The following is a 21,474-nucleotide window of genomic DNA, read 5'->3' as shown; positions in this document are numbered from 1 at the left end:
GGGAAGTTTATGGAGAGGAGGGTGCTGTGCTATGTACGGGGCAGGCCTGCTCCGTGTGAGGAGTCCGTACTGGCAGGGACCCCAGTGGTAGCTGTGCCCCCTTCTCTCCCCTATCTCTGGCTGTCCTGTTCTCTTCGGTCTCCAGCGTGCCCCTGGTGATGTGCCAGGTCCGTGTGCCTGCCTTGTATGGATCTCCTTCCTAGCCGAGCCTTGTGTGCGGTCTGTGCTCTCACCAGGCCAGGATCCTTCTGTCCGAGCTCACCACCCCTTACAGTCTCCTTTTAGGTCTGCCTTGTAGTGCCAGGGCCTGGCAGGATACATGGATTGGATAGTCTGGGTAGAGGGGCTCACACAGTTTTGGTGGTCCTCCAGTATCTAGTCCAGATATTGTGTGTACTGTGTATGGTGAGGCCCAGCTGACCTCCAGAGCAGTTTTCTGACTTGACTACAACTTGTCCTGAAGTTTGGTTCAGTTGAAGGAAAGATTACAGTTTGATCTTACAGCTAATAAAAGTTTTACCTTGACTTATTACTTCCTGTATTTATACAATACTGGCGTGACACAATTCTCCATTACACTCATCTGTTTACATCAGTCTGTGCCCACTGACGTCCCTACGTCATACAGGCGCGCTTATGCCCTCTGAGGAGAGGTGAGAATCTGGAGTACCAATTCCAGGAGAGGTGAGAATCTGGAGTACCTGGAAATACATATGTGTATGGAATATCAGAAGGAACAGTTTTTTTGCCCCCTACCTTTTGGTCTGTTAAATTTACCATTGGATGTAGTTTGTATAATTGCAAACAATTCCTGTTGATCCTGACAAATTTTTTTTTTTTTGAGCTAAGTCATCAGAGAGCACAGGGAGTTACGTTATATTGCCGAAAGTATTGGGACCCCCCCCCCCCCTTCCAAATCATTGGATTCAGGTGTTCTAATTGCCTCCATGGCCACAGCTGTAAAAAATCAAACGCAAATGCTCCTGCGCTTGGGGATGGACTCGATGCAGGCTACAACCACATAAGGAATGTCCTGAAACATGCACACCTTGCTGCCCTCAAATGGACTGGGGAAATCCAAATATACTGAATGAGGAAAGAAAAAACAGAGGGCGCACAGGCCTAGTGCATTACCATAAAAAATAAAGTATGTGTTGTACTCACAAACGACAATATAGTCAAGGCACATCATAAAGAACAGCTGGGTCAACACCGTGCTGAGTAACAGTCCGTAATAGGGAGTATAGACATCCAAAAGGCTGACGCGTTTTGAGGACTTGCCTCTTCCTCAGAGTTCATGTGTGTGTAAAGGCATGCGTCCCAATACTTTTGGCTTTATAGTGTATCAGCATTGTTTTCAGTTCTCTGTGTAGAACAGACATTCTCAACCAGGGTTCAACAGGTTGCTAGATGTTCCTTGAGCTGTATCTGATTCACCTCCCATCTATAGTTCCCTCTATAGTGGTCCCTGCATAGATCTGGGTCCATCCCCATTCTGTAAAGCCAGCAGCATGATACTGATGATCTTTTTACCTGTCTGTAGGAGGGATATTCTTCCCATTGCTCCCCAATGTAAGGGACATTCTCCCCACTGATCCCTCATAAATTGAACTCAGAAGAGTCCCCTTGAGACCTGAAAAAAAAAAGGGGGATAAGCTGAGAGGTTGTTGTAGACTTGAACTCCACCCCTCAGGCATTCTCCTCCATGGTTACAGTGAGTGAATGTTGTTGCCATAGAACAGGAAGTGTTACTGGCAGGATCACCAATTGAATATAAAGGGTGGTAAAAAACTAATGCAGCCAAATACACTTAAAGGATAAGTTCATCTTTTGAACAAAAAAGTAAACGCACATTTTTATATATATATATATATATATATATATAAAAAAATTTTTGTAAGTAAAAATGTGCATTTACTATTTTTTGTTTTAGGACTCTGGAAAGCATTGTACCAGCAGATCACTTGTGCCATGCAGGTCTCTTGCAGACTGTCAGTGTGATCTGTCTGCTTGTTCGAGCAGACAGTTTTACACCGACAGGAAAAATCCATAAACTACCACAGTGCTCAACAGCGTTGTGGTAGTTCATAGAGAACTACAAGAGGACAGCTGCAAAGGCTGTCAGGACTTGTCTCCCATTCACAGAACTCTGTGACAGAATGATGCGGCTGGGCGGAGACCTGCACAGCCATGTTTTTAAAAATTGTGATAGCTAGCAGAGTAGAGGGGAGATCCCTGCTAGCTATCGCACAGGGGATTGGGGTGGAGGGTGCAGGGGCCTGTCATATAGTTACATGCCCTGAATATGGGTGTAACACGTTACAAAAGGTCAACTTGTCCTTTAAATATCCTGTTAAGTATCTGAAGCATAAAGGAAGCATTTGGTTGATTTTATTTTTCAAGAAACAGTCCATCCCAGATGTGTGTAGTGGGTGGATGGATTGATTCTGGTTTACACCTCTAAAGGGCTACCAGTTGCCAAAGACTCTGTGTTCCATCCACTTCTGTTAGATTTTATATGGTAGGGATATTGCAGTGGATAGCTGAAATCCCTTGTAGTGGCTACAGCAGAAGTGCAGAAATCTATCCACAGAACGTACCACAATTGAGAAATATCAGTGTTCCTTGATTGACCCCTTAATGCAAGCCAAAGTAGATACAAAAGACCAGTCTGTCCAGTCTTGGAGTTTGTAAACATGTATTTCCATTGATAGCACAAAGTGACTGGCACATGTATCAGACCTTTATGTATTTCTAAATTGATAATATATTGAAAATAGCAGGTTTGGATTTCAGATATTACCCACAGGGTCTAAAGAGTGTAATTTTCTTTTCCTTTAGAAATGCCTGGTGAAGCCACAGAAACTGTCCCAGTTGCGGAACACGAACTCCACCAGCCACAGGCTGAGACGGGTAAGCTCCTGAGTGCACCTCAAGTCTTTTGACGTTTCCCTGTGCTCATTCTTCAAGAATCCACTCCTACAGCCAGTATACAATGCTATCCTCAATTGTATTCAGCAAGAAGACCAAAGTCTTGGCTTTAATTTCCAAGAGGGTATTATTGTGCTAGTGTCCATACACATGGAATAAAGGAAAAGGAGTGGTGGTGACGAATGATGGGAAATTGCTGAGTTTGTGGCTTGAGTCCACGTGAAAGCTTTAACACTGGAATGCTTCACTCTCACTGATTCTTTTTTGGTTTTTAAGTTGTGGTTGTTTCTTGTTGCACTCTCACTGGATTATTTGACTTTTCTCTTTGGTGTGGCTTGGTGTACTGTATGCTCAGTAGGTGCCTAGTGAGCAAACCACTCCTGGCTTCTGGAGCTTGGAAAGAGTATTATTAATGCAATCTGTTCGTGCTAACATTTAACAAATAACTGAAGGATTGTCTTCTATAATACTGTCATGGATTCTCAAACCTTAACATAGTTGCTGGGTTTGAATATGACTCAGATTGCATGTAAATGTGGCAACATTTGCCTTCCTTTTCCATGTACTGGCTGCTACTAAGCTAGGTGGGCCTGCTTGTTTCCATGTTGGGCTGTAATTTACTAACAGTGGAGAGGAAGAAACAAAGGGTTTGGAGGTTATCATTGAATGGCAAAAGTTGCTAATGATAGCCTTATGGGTAAAAATGCACAAAGTTGGGAAATTTCCAGTAAACATATAGTGATGTTCCAGGTTTTAGTGGTTTTTTTTGTTTTTTCCTCTGCATAAATACATAATTCTTTTTGGGTTACGTTTGTATATTCACAAGCCATTCTGAAAGGAATATCAAACAGTGAAACAGCTAGTGCTCACCTGTTCATTAACTTGAGTGTTAGTACTACTTTAAGGTCACGCTTTTATGCTTGCGTCTTGGTTCTCACTTAACTTTAAGGGCTTGTGTGTGTTTACAAGCATGTGGTTATGGGAATCATATGGTGTCTTAAACTCATTTTATTCACGTGCTGCTGATATTACAGTAACGTCTCCTTCAACTTCTGGGGAGGAGACTACTGCTGCTGCACCCACAGAAGTGGCGGTAGCAGCTAAGGAGACTGTCACCCAGAATCCCGAGATGGTTAGTGAGGCTTCTCAGACGGCGGCAGCACAGGCTGAAGCAGCTGTGGAATCTTCAGGTGGGTTTCAAACCATGAATTGCTCAGGACAAACACATTTTAAGTAAGGCTGTAAAAGCTCAATTCTTTAAACCTGGATGCTGTTGGTGTTGTTTTTTTTTTTTTTTCTCCCTGAAACAAAACTTACCTAGGTAGTTTAAGGCTACGTTCACACTAGCCTTGTGTGCAGGCGGCAGAGAGGCGTTTGGTAAGCGTTTTTACCGCTTCCCAAACGCCTCTGCCAATTCTGCACATTACAGCACATGGTGCTGTTCTAACGGGAGCGTTTGCGTCGCGTTGCGTCGCGGCAAAACGGACGCCTCTGGACGAGTCAGGAGGCTTTGAAGCCTCCTATTCTCGTCTATGGTGCCGCTCCGCAAACGCCCGGCCGGCGTTTGCGGTGCGGTTGCGACGCGGTTGCTTGCCAAACGCTATAGGGGCGTTTGGCAAGCGTTGGCAAAACAGCCTAGTGTGAACGAGCCCTAACTGACATTTGTAGCATCACAACAGGTTGATGGTTGAACTCTTAACATTTTGTCCATGTTCTGTCTCTGGTGGGGATTTCATATGCATTAAGTAGGGAAACAAAACAGAAGCCCAAGTGGAACAGCTGCCTACTCCGTTTGTTTCAGTATTACACAATCTGATTGCTATACAGATTTTCTACGTTTGCTCCAGTTTTTGTGAATCCACTAGCTTTAGCATTTGTTGATTCTTCCACAAATAGTGACATATTGCAATAATCGGGCCACCGTACTTGGTAACTATAAAGACCCTAAATTAGTTCTAATTTACTGCTCATTAGCCGACTGCCTGATATTTGCAGTCTAATAGTAAGCCCCTGTGGATGTTAAAAGTACAGAGGCTCTGACATGTTCTGTGATGTGCTAGGTATGCTTTCCATGTTCTATTGCAAAGAATACTTAATCCCTTTCCTAAACTGCAGTGTATTTTGTCATAAACTTGTCTTTTCTTTGTGAACTATATACATATGAAATCTTATAATGTAAATTACCATCATGAATACTCTCACGGACTCCACCCATGCCTGCTAATCTGCACTGTGGAAAAGTGCTGAGCCAGTGTTTCAATTGAAGTCGCTTGTTCAGTGCACGGTCTGCTGAGTCCACTTTTCTGAGTGGTTTTGCACTCCTTTGATGTTTTAAATTTTCATGTGTCAAAAAATTTTAGTCCTTTCATTCTAGACAGGTTCAGGTAAATCTCACAAAAGTCACTAAAACACTTTTCCATACTCTCTAGTATATTAGCTAGTTCAAAATACAAACATTTGTACAGTGGTCTCAGGTTCATGTATACTTACGATAGAAAAAAGAAATTCTTATTCCGAGAAATGGCTAATGTCTGCTTGGTTCATGTTGTAAGTTAAGCTTTGTATCATATATGCTATATTACTGTTCAGCTCCAGAGGCTAACCCCCCTCCCTCCGATGCCCCACCAGCTGCGGAAACTCGCCCTGCAGGTATGAAGACTGCGCTATTCCTGCATCACTAACTGTGTGTGGTGTGCATTTTGGCTCTAACCTATTCTAGGATGTAGATTTGGCTTTTAGTAATGGTGCTGAATGCATCTTGGCACTGAATGACTTTATTTTGTATATCACGGTGCAGTGTAAGACCTACAGTTTTGCTTGATGGTACCTAATTACCAATCCAGCTTGTCATTCGTTGTCACTAATGATGTGTTGATTTTGCTGATCTTGATGTATAAAACCTTGCACAGAATTATTCCACCACTTTTATATTACATTATTTTCTAAAAAGAACACATTCCTCACTCGGTAAGGAAGTATGAGGCCTTTTCATAATATTTATGAATTCAGATCTAGAACCTGTATTTACTTCTGTGGTCTACTAGGGATGGTTTGAGCAGAGTGCAGTATTCTATGCAGGCAACATTACAAGCAGGATATGATGTTTCCTGGCATTCAGCTTTAGGGCTCATTTACACCTGTATGTGGTTGCAGATGTTTTACCGCACTGTAAAATGTTTGTCACCATAGGGACACAGGATAATTGTTTTCTGTGTATCCCATTTACACTGCAACGCAGCCTAGTGCTGCGCTGCGGAAAAATTCAGACATGTTGCTCTTTATTGAAGCGCACCGTGCAAAATCTCACTGCAGTGTAAGGTAACGCATCACACTGCCCTATGTACACTTGGTGTAAATTTTATTTAATAAAAAAAAAGTTTGTGATTGGCTGAATAGTCAGTGGAGCTCTATATACTGACTGCAGTTCTATACTGGGTGTTAAGGTTGTTAGTCGCAAAATGCACCACTTAGAAAGTCAGAAGAGGGACTTGCCCCTTCCCTGTCTGTCTGTAAAATGATCAGTTCGGGACAGTCTGCAAGTCAGCAGCTTTGAAAGCCCACAGTGCTTTGCATGTACTGTGTAATGTACGCACACCTCTTTTAAATGTTTTTAAAATGACTATTTTCAATTCCATTACATAAAAATGGATTATGAAATTTCGTTTTCAAAAAAATAAAATTAACAGGAACAGTTACTTTTTTAGCAAATGTGATCACCTGAAAAGAGAGAGCTTTGAGGCAATCAGAAAATATACAGGTGAAACTTGAAAAATTAGAATATCGTGCAAAAGTTCATTTATTTCAGTTATGCAACTTAAAAGGTGAAACTACTAATATATGAGATAGACTCATTACATGCAAAGCAAGATAGTTCAAGCTGTGATTTGTCATAATTGTGATGATTATGGCTTACAGCTCATGAGAACCCCAAATCCACAATCTCAGAAAATTAGAATCTTACATGCAGTCAATAAAACAAGGATTGTACATAGAACAATATCGGACCTCTGAAACGTATAAGCATGCATATGTACTTGGTTTGGGCCCCTTTTGCAGCAATTACTGCCTCAGTGCGGCGTGGCATGGAAGCTATCAGCCTGTAGCACTGCTGAGGTGTTATGGAAGACCAGAATGCTTCAATAGCGGCCTTCAGCTCTTCTGCATTGTTTAGTCTCATGTCTCTCATCTTTCTCTTGGCAATGCCCCATAGATTCTCTACGGGGTTCGGGTCAGGTGAGTTTGCTGTCCAATCAAGCACAGTAATCCCACGGTCATTGAACCAGGTTTTGGTGCTTTTGGCAGTGTGGGCAGGTGCCAAGTCCTGCTGGAAAATGAAGTCGGCATCCCCACAAAGCTCGTCTGCGGAAGGAAGCATGAAATGCTCCAAAATCTCCTGGTAGACGGCTGCCTTGACCCTGGACTTAATGAAGCACAGTGGACCAACACCAGCAGTTGACATGGCTCCCCAAATCAACACAGACTGTGGAAACTTCACACTGGACTCAGTCCACTCCTTGTGAAAGTCCCCAATACTTTTGAATGGCCTTTTCCTGACAATCCTCTCCAGGCTGCGGTCATCCCTGCTGCTTGTGCACATTTTTCTTCCACACTTTTCCCTTCCGCATATCTTTCTATTAATGTGCTTTGATACAGCACTTTGGGAACATCCAACTTCTTTTGCAATTACTTTTTGAGGCTTTCCCTCCTTATGGAGGGTGTCAATGATGGTTTTCTGCACAACTGTCAGGTCAGCAGTTTTTCCCATGATTGTGATTCCTACTGAACCAGACTGAGAGACCATTTAAAGGCTCAGGAACCGTTTGCAGGTGTTATGGCTTAATTAGCTGATTAGAGTGGGACACTTTGAGCCTAGAATATTGCACCTTTTCACAATAATTTTAAATTTTCTGAAATTGCGGATTTGGGGTTTTCATGAGCTGTAAGCCATAAGCATCACAATTATGACAAATCACAGCTTGAACTATCTTGCTTTGCATGTAATGAGTCTATCTCACATATTAGTTTCACCTTTTAAGTTGCATTACTGAAATAAATTAACTTTTGCAAGATATTCTAATTTTTCGAGTTTCACCTGTAGTAGCAGGCTACAAAAAATGGTTGCTTCACCTTCTCACAGGTGGTATTTCACCCCTCATGCCAATAATGGCAGCGATCAGCCATGTCATGGGACTGTCGGAGTGCGGTGGGCAATCTTACACTAACTGCTAGTGACAGCGATAATACTATACACAATCGCTTTACTAATGACTCTGGGAATGGGTTAACATCTAGGGTGATCAAGGGGTTAAATGTGTTCCTAACTATCTGTAAAGTGTGCTGCTTTTACTAAACAATCTGAATTTCTCATCCCTGCAAAGCAGCAATGAGAAACTTACAGATCTCTCTCTGTACAGAGCAACTTATAGATCTCTCTCTGTACAGAGCTCTGTGTCTTTTAACAACACTGAGCTCTGGGCTGTGATCCTAAATCAGCAGGTACCAGCTGTAAATCATTGTCTGGGACTTGCTACGCCACTTTGCTTACAGTGGCCACCTGTCTGCAGTAAATGGTGGGCGTAAAGTGGTTAACCTCTTCACGCCGGCAGCACACAAATGTGCGGCCTCCCGGCGTCTGGGCCTAGACGCCGAGCGGTCGCACATTTGCGTGCAATTAAAAAAAAAAGAGTGCTGAGAGCGCGCACCCTGTGTGCTCCCAGCACACATGTCCGGTACTCACGGAAAGGTCCCTGTCTGCTCTTTCGATCTGGACCTTTCCCGATCATGTGACCACTGTGATGATGCGTCACGGCGGTCACATGATCCCTAAACCCTGCCTCCCGGCTTCTGAAACTCTAAAAGGGCCGGGAGGCGCTGGCGAGAATGGGTTAAGCGAACTAAAGCTAGGTTTTATAGTCATGCTGTAGTGTTGACATACCTTTTTTTTATGATGTAGAAGCTGCAAAAACAGAAGCCCAAGTCATTAAAGTGTTACTAAACGCAGTACCCTGCGTTCGCTATATCTGATCCCCCACAGTACACAGAACATGGAAATGCAGTTATTTTAGTAAATATAAACTGCTAAATACCTTTTCTCATCAGCAGTTAGAGCAGTCTTGGGACTTCAGCTTAGCACTGGTTAAAGCTTGTCGGAGGAATTTTCTTTATGCTCTAGGAGGATGCAAAACCCCTGACCTCTGTCTGGACAGTGCTGATTGGCCCTGTGCTGATCACATGCACTCTCCTGAGGAAAAAAAAAACATCTCTAGCAATACACACTAAACTGAGCATTTGCAAAAGGGCTACCGGTTCAGTCTGTTTTATCAGCCTGGACATTTGAACAAAAGGAGGGGCAGAAAAGTCAGGATCAAACTGCCTTTTTACACAATGCAGAGGATTAACCCCTTAGAATCCACAGTGAGTATAACAAGCATGCTTTACTGCATATACAGACTGGCTTTACTGTTGTGGGTTTAGTAACACTTTAATGTTGCAATTACTGAAGCTCCAGGTAATGATTGTCTTTCATAGATTTTGGCAAACTAATTTGAGTTACAGTTTACCATAATGTGTTGAAATGTAGACTTCATTGGACAATACAGTAGCATGAGTGTTCTTGGTTTTTGTTCAGCATTGAAGAAAGAGGCCATGCCCACCACTGTTGCAGTTACTGAAGCTCCAGGTATTGATTGCATGTTTGGCTTCCACTGGTTTTAGCAGTTAATTGTATGAAGCAGTGGAGTAAGTGGTCTTATTTTTGTTTAGCACCAAAGAAAGAGACCCCTCCTGCCAGTATTGCAGTTATTGAAGCTCCAGGTATTGATTGCATGGTTGCATTTTTCCGGTTTCATGGAACTATTTAGTTTGCTTTCATGTGCTGATATGTAGATGCTATTGCATGCTGCATTGGAAAAACGTTCTTTTATGTAGCACCAAAGAGTGCAGCTCCTCCTACCAGTCATGTAGTCGCTGAAGCTCCAGGTATTGCATGATTGTCTCCTACTGGTTTCAGCAAACTAATATGACTCGGCTTTCACTGTTGTGTTGTAATATAGAGATAATTACATAATGCAGTTGAGTGTGTATGTTGCAGTTATTAAACCTCCAGGTTTTATTGCATTGATGTCTCCCATTGGTTTCAGCAAACAATTTGGATTTTCACTGTTGTATGCTGTACTGTAAACATTTTTGTATGATGCAGTAAAATAAGTGTTCCTAATTTTTGTTTAGCACCAAAGAAAGAGGCCCCAGCCACCAGTGTTGCAGTTACTGAAGCTCCAGGTATCAATTGCATGTGGGCTCCCAGTAGTTTCAGCAATATAATCTGAGCCTGCTTTCACCATTGTGTTTTGTAGCGGTAGACATAATTGTATGAAGCAGAGGAGTAAGTGGTCTTATTTTTGTTTAGCACCAAAGAAAGAGGCCCCAGTCAGCAATGTTGCAGTTACTAAATCTAAAGGTATTATTGCATGGATGTGTCCCATTGGTTTCAGGAAACTGAGCTTTTTGTTCTATTGTACTGTAGACATAATTGTATAATGTAGTAGAGTAAGTGTTCTTAATTTCTGTTTAGCGCCAAAGAAAGAGGCCCCAGCCACCAGTGTTGCAGTTACTGAAGCTCCAGGTATTGATTGCATGTTGGCCCCGATTGTTTCAGTAAATCAATTCAAGTTGACTATTGCCATTGTATGCTGTTGTGTACAGCTATTTGTATGAAGCAGAGGAGTAAGTGCTCTTATTTATGTTTAGCACCAAAGAAAGAGGCCCCTCCTGCCAACGTTGCAGTTATTGAAGCTCCAGGTATTGATTGCATGGTTTTTTCACAGATTTAGGCAAACTAATCTGAGTTGGCTTTCACTCTGTTATAATATTGTCATATTTATATAATGCGGAGGAGTAAGTGGACTCATTTTTGTTTAGCACCAAAGAAAGAGGTCTCAGCCGCCAATGCTGCAGTTACTGAAACTCCAGGTATTGCATGGATGTCTCCTATTGGTTTTAGCAAACTGATCTGATTTAGTTTCCTCTGCCATGTGCTGTAGCGTAGACACCGTTCTACAATGCCGTGCAGTAATTGGTCTTATTTTTCTTTAGCATCAAAGAAAAAGGCTCCAGCCACTAGTGTTGCAGTTACTGAAGCTCCAGGTATTAGCTGCATGGCTTTCTCCTACAGGTTTCAGCACAAACGTGATTTAAGCAGACTATGCAAGAGTAGAATTTTGTTCAAAAATCTTTGTTTTAAGAGTTTGTTTTTATAATCCTTAGTGGGATTAAATCTGTGTTCGTTTTCAACTTCCATGATGGTAGTTTCAAAGGAGCAGGGTGGAAGATTTTTTTTTTTTTATGAATTTCTAACCGTTTATGTAGTTATAGTGCAGGGTAGTTCATTCATTTTAAAATTAAATGTTAAAAGCAAATTTTCCTTTGACATTTTGAAGTACTGTTCAAGTCACATTCGTCATTGAATGTTCTGAATGCTGCAATGGAAAAAAACGTTTTTGTTTAGCACCAAAAAGTGCAGCTTCTCCTACTGGTTTGAGCAAACTAATATGACTCGGCTTTCACTGTTGTGTTGTAATATAGAGATAATTACATAATGCAGTTGAGTGTGTATGTTGCAGTTATTATTATTATTATACAGTATTTATAAAGTGACGATAGTTCGCTCAGCGCTGTACATTACAAAGGGAGACAGAACATGTGACAGAACAATACCAATACAATGCAAAACATGAGGGAATCAAGGGCCCTGCTCTTTCGAGCTTACAATCTAGGAATTAAACCTCCAGGTTTTATTGCATTGATGTCTCCCATTGGTTTCAGCAAACAATTTGGATTTTCACTGTTGTATGCTGTACTGTAGACATTTTTGTATGATGCAGTAAAATAAGTGTTCCTAATTTTTGTTTAGCACCAAAGAAAGAGGCCCCAGCCACCAGTGTTGCAGTTACTGAAGCTCCAGGTATCAATTGCATGTGGGCTCCCAGTAGTTTCAGCAATATAATCTGAGCCTGCTTTCACCATTGTGTTTTGTAGCGGTAGACTTAATTGTATGAAGCAGAGGAGTAAGTGGTCTTATTTTTGTTTAGCACCAAAGAAAGAGGCCCCAGTCAGCAATGTTGCAGTTACTAAATCTAAAGGTATTATTGCATGGATGTGTCCCATTGGTTTCAGGAAACTGAGCTTTTTGTTCTATTGTACTGTAGACATAATTGTATAATGTAGTAGAGTAAGTGTTCTTAATTTCTGTTTAGCGCCAAAGAAAGAGGCCCCAGCCACCATTATTGCAGTTACTGAAGCTCCAGGTATTGATTGCATGTTGGCCCTGTTTGTTTCAGTAAATCAATCCAAGTTGGCTATTGCCATTGTATGCTGTTGTGTACAGTTATTTGTATGAAGCAGAGGAGTAAGTGCTCTTATTTATGTTTAGCACCAAAGAAAGAGGCCCCTCCTGCCAACGTTGCAGTTATTGAAGCTCCAGGTATTGATTGCATGGTTTTTTCACAGATTTAGGCAAACTAATCTGAGTTGGCTTTCACTCTGTTATAATATTGTCATATTTATATAATGCAGAGGAGTAAGTGGTCTCATTTTTGTTTAGCACCAAAGAAAGAGGTCTCAGCCGCCAATGCTGCAGTTACTGAAACTCCAGGTATTGCATGGATGTCTCCTATTGGTTTTAGCAAACCGAGTCAGCTTTCACCATGATGCAGTAATATAAGTGTTCCTAATTTTTGTTTAGAACCAAAGAAAGAGGCCCCAGCCACCAGTGTTGCAGTTACTGAAACTCCAGGTATCAATTGCATGTGGGCTTCCAGTAGTTTCAGCAAATTAATCTGAGCCTGCTTTCACCATTGTGTTGTGTAGCGGTAGACTTAATTGTATGAAGCAGAGGAGTAAGTGGTCTTATTTTTGTTTAGCACCAAAGAAAGAGGCCCCATTCAGCAATGTTGCAGTTACTAAAGCTCCAGGTATTATTGCATGGATGTCTCCCGTTGGTTTCAGGAAATTTAAGTTTTTTGTTTTCTTTTTTCTGTGCTCTACTGTAGACGTGTAATGCAATAAAGTAAGTGTTCCTAATTTTTGTTTAGCACCAAAGAAAGAGGCCCCCCCTGCCAACATTGCAATTACTGAAGCTCCAGGTATGGATTGCATGGTTGTTTTGCACAGGTTTAGGGAAACTAATTTGAGTTGGTTTTTCACTGTGTTATATTTTATAATGCAGTGGGGTAAGCGGTCTCATTTTTGTTTAGCACCAAAGAAAGATGCACCAGCCAGCAATGTTGCAGTTACTAAAGCACCAGGTATTTATTGCAGGAATGTTTCCCATTGGTTTCAGGAAACTGAGAAAACTGTTTTTTTCTGTTATGTGCTGTACTGTAGACATCATTGTAGGATGCAGTAGAGTGTTTTTACAGTGGTATTAAACCCAAAAGCAATTATTTATAATATTGCAGCTTACCAATTCTTAGATGAGGTGGCTGTAATAGTTTAACTTTTTAGGCTTTTTTCTATTTCCATCTAGTGATCCAGCCAGTAAGTCTGCTGTTTTTCAAAAGAACAAGCTCAGATGTACCCATTAAGTGTTGAGACAAACCATTTACACTGATGAGTGCCTACAGTGATCGGCTTTTATTTATTTATGTAAAACATTTATCCCAAAGGGAAAAAAATGTTTGCTGTAACTGCGTATATAGTGTTAGCTGGAGTTTGGCTTCAAATTTTTAGTGTATTTAAATCTTCTAGAACATCTAACACTCACCTCCCCCCCAGACTATCAGTGCTGCTTCCCAAATGTGCACCTTCATTCAGAGTGGGGGCAATCTAATACAGGTGGTGTGTTATTGGCTAGATCACCAGGTGAGCACCGAAGGCGGACCTAATAAAATAAAATGAATGCAGCCACTGCATCTTATAATTGGTAAGCCGAAATTGTACATTTTTGGTTTGGGGTTTAAGTTTAATGTCGCTTTAATTTTACTTTGCACCAAAGAAAGAAACCTCAGTCACCAGCAGTTACTGAAGCTCCAATCATTGATTGCATGGTTGGGCAATCAAACTCGGCAAATGAATCTAAGTAGGATTTCATCGTTTTGTGCGTAGTGTAGACCTACACTGTGTGCACACATAAGGAAAGTTTTATGTTAGAGGATTAATTTCATTATTGAACAACTACAGTGCTCTTGGTCAATCCAAAATGTTAATAAACCTCAAACGTAAATACCTGAGAGAGTAAAAGTGAGGTTTTGGCTTTCTTAGGAGAATGTGTGCAAAATTATTGGGCAACTATTAGTGTGAAAAATTATTATGCAACTAAATGAAAAACGAAATGTTTCCCATCTCACTTGTTTGTTTTCATCTGTTAAAGTGAGAATAATAACCAAATTAAAATTTTCAAATATTTCTGACATTTCAAAAAATACATCAGTGACCAGAATAGCCACCCTTCTTTTTTAATAGTCAATAAGCATTCATAGAGTCTGTAAGTTTCTAAATCTGTTGACGATCAACTTTTTGTGCAGCAGCAACCACGGCCTCCCAGATACTGTTCATAAAGGTGTACTGTTTACCTTCACTGTAAATCTCCCGTTTTAGGAAGGGTCCTCAAGGTCAGGTGTGGAAGGGGGCCATGTCATTATCCTTTCATCTTTAAGGCCATTACTGGCTAGCCACGCTGTGGAGTACTTTGATGCATGCAATGGAGCGTTGTCCTGTATACATATCATGGTCTTCTTGAAAGATGCAGAATAAAAACTGGTAGTAGGTTTGTGAGTTGATTGTGAGTCCATCTTCAACCTGAAAAGGTCCAACTAGCTCATCTTTAATAATACCAGGCCATATCAGTACCCCACCTCCACTTTGCTGGCGTCTGATTGAAGTGGTGCTCTGTGCCCGTTACTGATCCAGCAACAAGCCCATTCATGATTTGGTCAAAATCACTTGCCCAATAATTGTGCACACAGTGTAATTGTATGAAGCAGTGGAGTGAGTGGTCTTCATTTTCTTTAAGAAAGCAGCCCCTCCTGCCAACGTTGCAGTTATTGAAGTTCCAGGTATTGATTGCATGGCTGTATTTTCAGGTTTCCGTAACCTAATTTGAGTTTGCGTTTTATCTTAGCGTTTTGAAATATAGACAGTTTTGTATGCTGCAATGGAAAGTGTTCTTTCTTTTTTTTAAGCTCCAAAGACAGAGGTCCCAGCAACCAGTGGTGCAGGTACTGAAGCGCCAGGTATTGATTGCATGTTGGCTCTCTTTGGTTTCAGGAAATTAATCTGAATTGGCTTTTGCCATTTTGTGTTGTAGTGTACACCTAACTGTATGAAACGGCAGACTAAGTGGTCGTTTTTTTGTTTAGCTCCAAAGAAAAAGACCCCACCCGTCAACGTTGTAGTTACTGAAACTCCAGGTATTGATTGCATGGTTGTTTTTCACAGGTTTAGGCAAACAAAGTTGGCTTTCTCCCTGTGTTAACATATTGACATAATTATATAATGCAATGGAGTAAATGGTCTTTTATTTGTTTAGCACCAAAGAAAGAGGCGCCAGTCAGCAATGTTGCAGTTACTAAAGCTCCAGGTATCATTGCATGGATGTCTCCCATTGGTTTCAGGAAACTGAGTTTATGTGCTGTACTGTAGCAGTAGAGTAAGTTTTCTTAATTTCTGTTTAGCACCAAAGAAAGAGGCTCCAGCCACCAGTGTTGCAGTTACTGAAGCTCCAGGTATTGATTGCAAGTTGGTTTTTGCTTTTTGTGCTCATGGTTACAACTGTTTTGTATAAAACAGTGGAGTAAGTGATCTTATTTTTGTTTAGCACCAAAGAAAGAGGACCCTCCTGTCAGCATTGCAGTTGTTGAAACTACAGGTATTGCTTGCATGGTTGTGTTTTGTTTTAGGTTTCAGCAAGCTGTTTGCGATCTTCTTAGGCTAGGTTCACATTATATACAAGTGCAGGACTGCGTGTAATCACACGCTTTCCCTTACCTGCATCAAAAATGTGTTGCTGTGAGCAGAGGTGCAGCGGTGCCATTAAAGCAGAGCTCCACCCAAAAGGGGAAGTTCCGCTTTAACGACTGCTCCCCATTAAGGATTCTCACATTGGGGGAGCGGGTATCCGAATTTGACAGGTACCGCGGCGATCGGAAACAGAGGGTGTCCTCCCTCCCTGTAGTCTTTTGGGACACGTGACAGGTCCCAGAAGACTACAGGACCATTCACGAAGCACAGCGCTACTCGCGCATGCACAGTGGGTTACCCGGCTGTGAAGCCGCAAGCTATCACAGCCGGGTGCCCACACTGAAGATGCCGGCCTCCTGGAATCCAGGACGGCCAGTGAAACGAGCTGCAGGGGACACACCACGGGACCGAGGGACAGGTAAATGGCTGTTTTTAAAAAGTCAGCAGCTGCAGTTTTTGTAGTTGCTGACTTTTTTTTTTTTTAAAGGTCGAGTGGAACTCCGCTTTAACCACTTTTAGGCCAGGCCTTTTCTTACACTTTTTTGTTTGTAAAAATCAGCTTTTTTGGTTGAAAATTACTTAGAACCCCCAAACAGTATTTTTTTTAAGCAGAGGTCCTAGAGAATAAAACTCTGGATTTTGCAATTATTTTGTCATACAGTATTTGCACAGCGGTTTTTCAAACGCAATTTTTTGGGGGGGTAAATATACACTTTAATGAAATTTAATGCTCACAGACACAATGTAATACCGGATTTTTTAATAAAATAGTAAAGATCGTGTTGTGGCAAGTAAATGGATACCCAACATGCCACGCTTTAAAATTGTGCACAGTGACAAAATGCTTGTTGCTTTCGGTTTCCTATACCATAGAGATTATCGGGGACATTCTTGTCACCTCTGTGGTAAGCCGGCAGAACTGCTGGCTTCGATGCTAGGCTCCCCGCCCGGGATGGGAGAGGCCGGAGAGATGCCACATATTAAAGCAATCCAGTGGCTAATTAGCGGCTAGGATTGCTTTTCCAAAAAAAAAAAACAAATTGCCCACAGAAAAAGACCAATACCGGGGTGATGCCTGTAACAGCAGGCATCATCCTGGTATACCACTTGAAACTGTCGTCATACATGTACGTTAGGCGGTCTTCAAGTGGTTATTTCCTAATGGCACTTCCACACACAGGAAAATGCAGCATGGTTTTTCACATAGCACTATGCAGTTTCACTGCGGCTACGATTTTGAATAAGGTGCAGGAACTTTTTCCCTCTGTTTCGGTCCATGTAGACATGGCCACCAGGAAAGCGGCATAGTGTGAACTTTGGGCTACATTCACAATGGCAATGTAAAGCCAATGTGAATGTAACCCGATCCTTACTATGTTGAAATATAGACAGTATTGTATGCTGCAATGGAAAGTGTTCTTTCATTTTTTTTAAGCTCCAAAGACAGAGGTCCCAGCAACCAGTGGTGCAGGTACTGAAGCGCCAGGTATTGATTGCATGTTGGCTCTCTTTGGTTTCAGGAAATTAATCTGAATTGGCTTTTGCCATTTTGTGTTGTAGTGTACACCTAACTGTATGAAACAGCAAACTAAGTGGTCGTCTTTTTGTTTAGCTCCAAAGAAAAAGACCCCACCCGCCAACGTTGTAGTTACTGAAACTCCAGGTATTGATTGCATGGTTGATTTTCACAGGTTTAGGCAAACAAATCTGAGTTGGCTTTCTTCCTGTGTTAACATATTGACATAATTATATAATGCAATGGAGTAAATGGTCTTATTTGTTTAGAACCAAAGAAAGAGGCCCCAGTCAGCAATGTTGCAGTTACTAAAGCTCCAGGTATTATTGCATGGATGTCTCCCATTGGTTTCAGGAAACTGAGCTTTTTGTTATACAGTATTGTACTGTAGACATGATTGTATAATGCAGTAGAGTAAGTGTTCTTAATTTTTATTTAGCGCCAAAGAAAGAGGCCCCAGTCAGCAATGTTGCAGTTACTAAATCTAAAGGTATTATTGCATGGATGTGTCCCATTGGTTTCAGGAAACTGAGCTTTTTGTTCTATTGTACTGTAGACATAATTGTATAATGTAGTAGAGTAAGTGTTCTTAATTTCTGTTTAGCGCCAAAGAAAGAGGCTCCAGCCACCATTGTTGCAGTTACTGAAGCTCCAGGTATTGATTGCATGTTGGCCCCGATTGTTTCAGTAAATCAATCCAAGTTGACTATTGCCATTGTATGCTGTTGTGTACAGCTATTTGTATGAAGCAGAGGAGTAAGTGCTCTTATTTATGTTTAGCACCAAAGAAAGAGGCCCCTCCTGCCAACGTTGCAGTTATTGAAGCTCCAGGTATTGATTGCATGGTTTTTTCACAGATTTAGGCAAACTAATCTGAGTTGGCTTTCACTCTGTTATAATATTGTCATATTTATATAATGCAGAGGAGTAAGTGGTCTCATTTTTGTTTAGCACCAAAGAAAGAGGTCTCAGCCACCAATGCTGCAGTTACTGAAACTCCAGGTATTGCATGGATGTCTCCTATTGTTTTTAGCAAACCGATCTGATTTTGTTTTCACCGCCATGTGCTGTAGCGTAGACACCGTTCTACAATGCCGTGCAGTAATTGGTCTTATTTTTCTTTAGCATCAAAGAAAAAGGCTCCAGCCACTAGTGTTGCAGTTACTGAAGCTCCAGGTATTAGCTGCATGGCTTTCTCCTACAGGTTTCAGCACAAACGTGATTTAAGCAGACTATGTAAGAGTAGAATTTTGTTCAAAAATCTTAGTTTTAAGAGTTTGTTTTTATAATCTTTTACAATCATTAATGAGATAAAATCTTTGTTCGTTTTCAACTTCCATGATGAAAGTTTCGAAGGAGCAGGATGGAAGATTTTTTTTAATGAATTTCTAACAGTTTATGTAGTTATAGTTCAGGGTCGTTCATTCATTTTAAAATTAAATGTTAAAATCAAATTGAAAATTTGAAGTACTTTTCAAGTGACATTTGTTGTTGAATGTTCTAAGACATTTTAGTACAAATGTTCATTCAAAAATTTACTGTATGTGGCCAGCTTTAGTTTTCACCTTTTATGCGCTGTGGTTTAGACATACAGTTGAATAATGCTATAAAGTAAGTGGTCCTTTTTTTTGTTTAGCACCAAAGAAAGACCCATCAGCCACCAATGCTGCAGTTACTGAACCTCAAGGTATTGTGTGGTTGTCTCCCATTGGTTTCAGCAAACGAATCTGTTTAAGTTGTCGCTGTTAGTGCTGTAGTGTGGACACAGTTGTATGATGCAGTAGAGTAAGTGGTCTTATTTTTCTTTAGTGCCAAAGAAAGAGGCCCCAGCTGCTGTTACTGAAGCTCCAGGTATTAAACGCATGGCTGTCTACCACTGGTTTCAGCAGACTAATCTGATTTAGGGTCCATTAACATCAGTTGTATCACAGCGGATGGTGTGCGTTTTGTGTAAGCAGTGCTGATGTGGCAGTCCCAGCACGTCGAACTGTTCATGTGGGATTGCACTGGAATAGCCACCCATTACAGTCACACGCTGCACCTGGTATAAATGTATCCTTAGTTTTCCCCCTTGTGCTCTGTAGTTTGACCATAATTACATAACAAAGTGGAATAAGAGTTCCTATTTTTGCGTAGCACCAAAGAAAGACCCTAACCACCGATGCTGCAGTTACTGATGCCCCTGTTATCGCATGGTTGTGTCCCATTGGTTTAAGCAAGCTAAACTGATTTAATTTTCACTGTTGAGTGCTTTTGTGTGGACACAATTGTCTGATTCAGTATAAGTCATCTTACTTTTAGCATCGAAGAAAGAGGCCACGGCTACAAGTGCTGCAGTTACTGAACCTCCAGGTATTGCATGGTTGTCTGTCACTGGTTTCAGCAAACTAATCTGCCTACATCCTAATTTTCTGTGATCTAGGCATAAATGTATAATGCAATAAAGTTAGTGGTCTCATTTTTGTTTAGCTCCAAAGATAGAGGCCCTGCCCACCCTTGTTACAGCAACTGAAGCTCAAGGTATTGATTGCATGGTCATCTCAGATTTTTATGTACACACAGTTGTATGTTCTGCATTTGCATTCCACTTTCTATTATGAATTTAAATGCAGTGTGAACTGCAAAGTTTAACATCCACTAAACAGACTTGATTTTTGCATGCACCTTTAATTGAAACCTGTCATTGTAGATCTTTCCTTCTGTAAGTGGTAGTTGCCTGGCTATAATACTGACCCTCTAGTATGACTCCTAGTCAGTATGTAGATTACCATATTCAGGGTGTCATCAGTGGCAGCCTATATGTGGGCATACAGATGCAAGAGGACATACAGGGTCCAGTGCCTCCTTTAAAAACGCTCCTTGGACCTGCAGTTGCTGCATAAGGCCCTCCATAGATAGCGATCTAAAAGATGCAGCTATATACAAAATTGGGACAGTCGGTGTTCCGAGCATATGCCCCTGTGTGTACTTTAGGCAACCCCTGGCACATAATCTTGTATGGTCACATCTTCTAATTGCTGGCTATGGGTGGCTGTGCTCTGCAACTGCGGGTCCCGGGAATGTTTTGGCAGAGGCTCTGGATGCTTTACAGGATGCATGAGCCCTATTTCTCCCATAACAGGTCAGCTGTACTTTGCTTTTGTTTATGGTAGAGCTCAACTCTGAATTCACCGAGGACAAATGTGCAGCAGTGTGGTGGAAAGACAGTTGTGTGCACATTAGGCCTATTCATAAAGTATTGTATTGAAGGGAAATTTCTTTCATGTAGACTCAAAAACAAAGTTGCCACCTGTAGATGTCCCTAAAGTTCCTGTTGCTACTTCCAAGGCTCAAGGTATGGAGAACATTAACTGCTATTTTCCAATTTTATGTAACAAACGTTATGTGGGAGAATCAATATGAACATCTGTACTTATTTAGCCCGAAAGAAGAAGCCTCCACCTGTTGATGCCACTAAACCTTTTGTTACCAAAACCAAAGCATCAGGTATTGTGGCTGCCTGACCTTTTGTGCTTATCTACTTTGTAGTGGCAGTGTTTCGCCAACCTGATATTAGTCATGTTTACGCAACCTTGGCAAATGTTGTGCCCGCTTTCTATATCTGTGCATTGGTAGTCTGATTTTCTCTGCACACTGGAAGACTTTTACAAAGAGTTCCAATCTGTAAAGGAATAAGACTTTTTTTTTTTTTTTTCCATGTAATGTAGAATTGCTGTTGTAAATTGAGTACAAAAAGAGAAAATACCAAAACACTTATTTTTTTTTACCATTGGGTGAAAAAAAACAGGGAGTAGTACTGACTCACTACCCAGCTCTTTGTAAATCTTGCCTATTAAGCTAACTGTTTTTGCACTTGAGGATTCAGCAAATTAATTTGAGTTTCTCATCCTAGGCTAATGCAGGCCATATACGGGTTGAAAATTGGCCGCTTTTTTTTTTTTTTTGATAGAAACACCCCCCCCCCGAAACATTGGTCATTTGGTCGGCCGACGTTACCACCAATGGTAAAAAAAATCAGCCAACAAAATCAAAAGTTCACCCTATAACTTCTGTCCCTTGCAGGTCACGGCTCA

General features: G+C 41.2%; 1 protein-coding gene across 50 annotated transcripts in view; it reads left to right on the top strand.

Annotated features, from left to right (window-relative positions):
- NACA (nascent polypeptide associated complex subunit alpha) overlaps positions 1-21,474 on the top strand; it is a 49,862-nt gene that overhangs the window by 251 nt on the left and 28,137 nt on the right. For 6 of the 50 annotated variants that reach the window (XM_089680582.1, XM_089680494.1, XM_089680490.1 and 3 more), the window contains exons 2-40: positions 2,842-2,913; positions 3,966-4,121; positions 5,521-5,580; positions 9,560-9,610; positions 9,694-9,744; positions 10,159-10,209; positions 10,337-10,387; positions 10,502-10,552; positions 10,678-10,728; positions 10,849-10,899; positions 11,023-11,073; positions 11,840-11,890; positions 12,018-12,068; positions 12,183-12,233; positions 12,359-12,409; positions 12,530-12,580; positions 12,671-12,721; positions 12,849-12,899; positions 13,020-13,070; positions 13,182-13,232; positions 15,108-15,158; positions 15,285-15,335; positions 15,455-15,505; positions 15,600-15,650; positions 15,743-15,793; positions 17,321-17,371; positions 17,498-17,548; positions 17,671-17,721; positions 17,841-17,891; positions 18,006-18,056; positions 18,182-18,232; positions 18,353-18,403; positions 18,527-18,577; positions 19,038-19,088; positions 19,211-19,252; positions 19,703-19,753; positions 19,871-19,921; positions 20,670-20,735; positions 20,822-20,887. In XM_089680582.1, coding sequence (XP_089536708.1) covers positions 2,844-2,913; positions 3,966-4,121; positions 5,521-5,580; positions 9,560-9,610; positions 9,694-9,744; positions 10,159-10,209; positions 10,337-10,387; positions 10,502-10,552; positions 10,678-10,728; positions 10,849-10,899; positions 11,023-11,073; positions 11,840-11,890; positions 12,018-12,068; positions 12,183-12,233; positions 12,359-12,409; positions 12,530-12,580; positions 12,671-12,721; positions 12,849-12,899; positions 13,020-13,070; positions 13,182-13,232; positions 15,108-15,158; positions 15,285-15,335; positions 15,455-15,505; positions 15,600-15,650; positions 15,743-15,793; positions 17,321-17,371; positions 17,498-17,548; positions 17,671-17,721; positions 17,841-17,891; positions 18,006-18,056; positions 18,182-18,232; positions 18,353-18,403; positions 18,527-18,577; positions 19,038-19,088; positions 19,211-19,252; positions 19,703-19,753; positions 19,871-19,921; positions 20,670-20,735; positions 20,822-20,887 — 2,143 coding nt within the window. In that variant the 5' untranslated portion in view covers positions 2,842-2,843. The remainder of the gene's footprint in view (positions 1-2,841; positions 2,914-3,965; positions 4,122-5,520; positions 5,581-9,559; positions 9,611-9,693; positions 9,745-10,158; positions 10,210-10,336; positions 10,388-10,501; positions 10,553-10,677; positions 10,729-10,848; positions 10,900-11,022; positions 11,074-11,839; positions 11,891-12,017; positions 12,069-12,182; positions 12,234-12,358; positions 12,410-12,529; positions 12,581-12,670; positions 12,722-12,848; positions 12,900-13,019; positions 13,071-13,181; positions 13,233-15,107; positions 15,159-15,284; positions 15,336-15,454; positions 15,506-15,599; positions 15,651-15,742; positions 15,794-17,320; positions 17,372-17,497; positions 17,549-17,670; positions 17,722-17,840; positions 17,892-18,005; positions 18,057-18,181; positions 18,233-18,352; positions 18,404-18,526; positions 18,578-19,037; positions 19,089-19,210; positions 19,253-19,702; positions 19,754-19,870; positions 19,922-20,669; positions 20,736-20,821; positions 20,888-21,474) is intronic. The other 44 variants (XM_089680638.1, XM_089680586.1, XM_089680723.1 and 41 more) reach the window with 42 other exon arrangements.

Source organism: Staurois parvus, unplaced genomic scaffold (assembly GCF_062004578.1).
Source record: "Staurois parvus isolate SC_StPar_1 unplaced genomic scaffold, SC_StPar_1.0 ptg000017l, whole genome shotgun sequence".
NCBI lineage: Eukaryota > Metazoa > Chordata > Amphibia > Anura > Ranidae > Staurois > Staurois parvus.
Note: the sequence above shows the minus strand (reverse complement) of the source record. Positions and strands in the feature narration are given on the sequence as shown.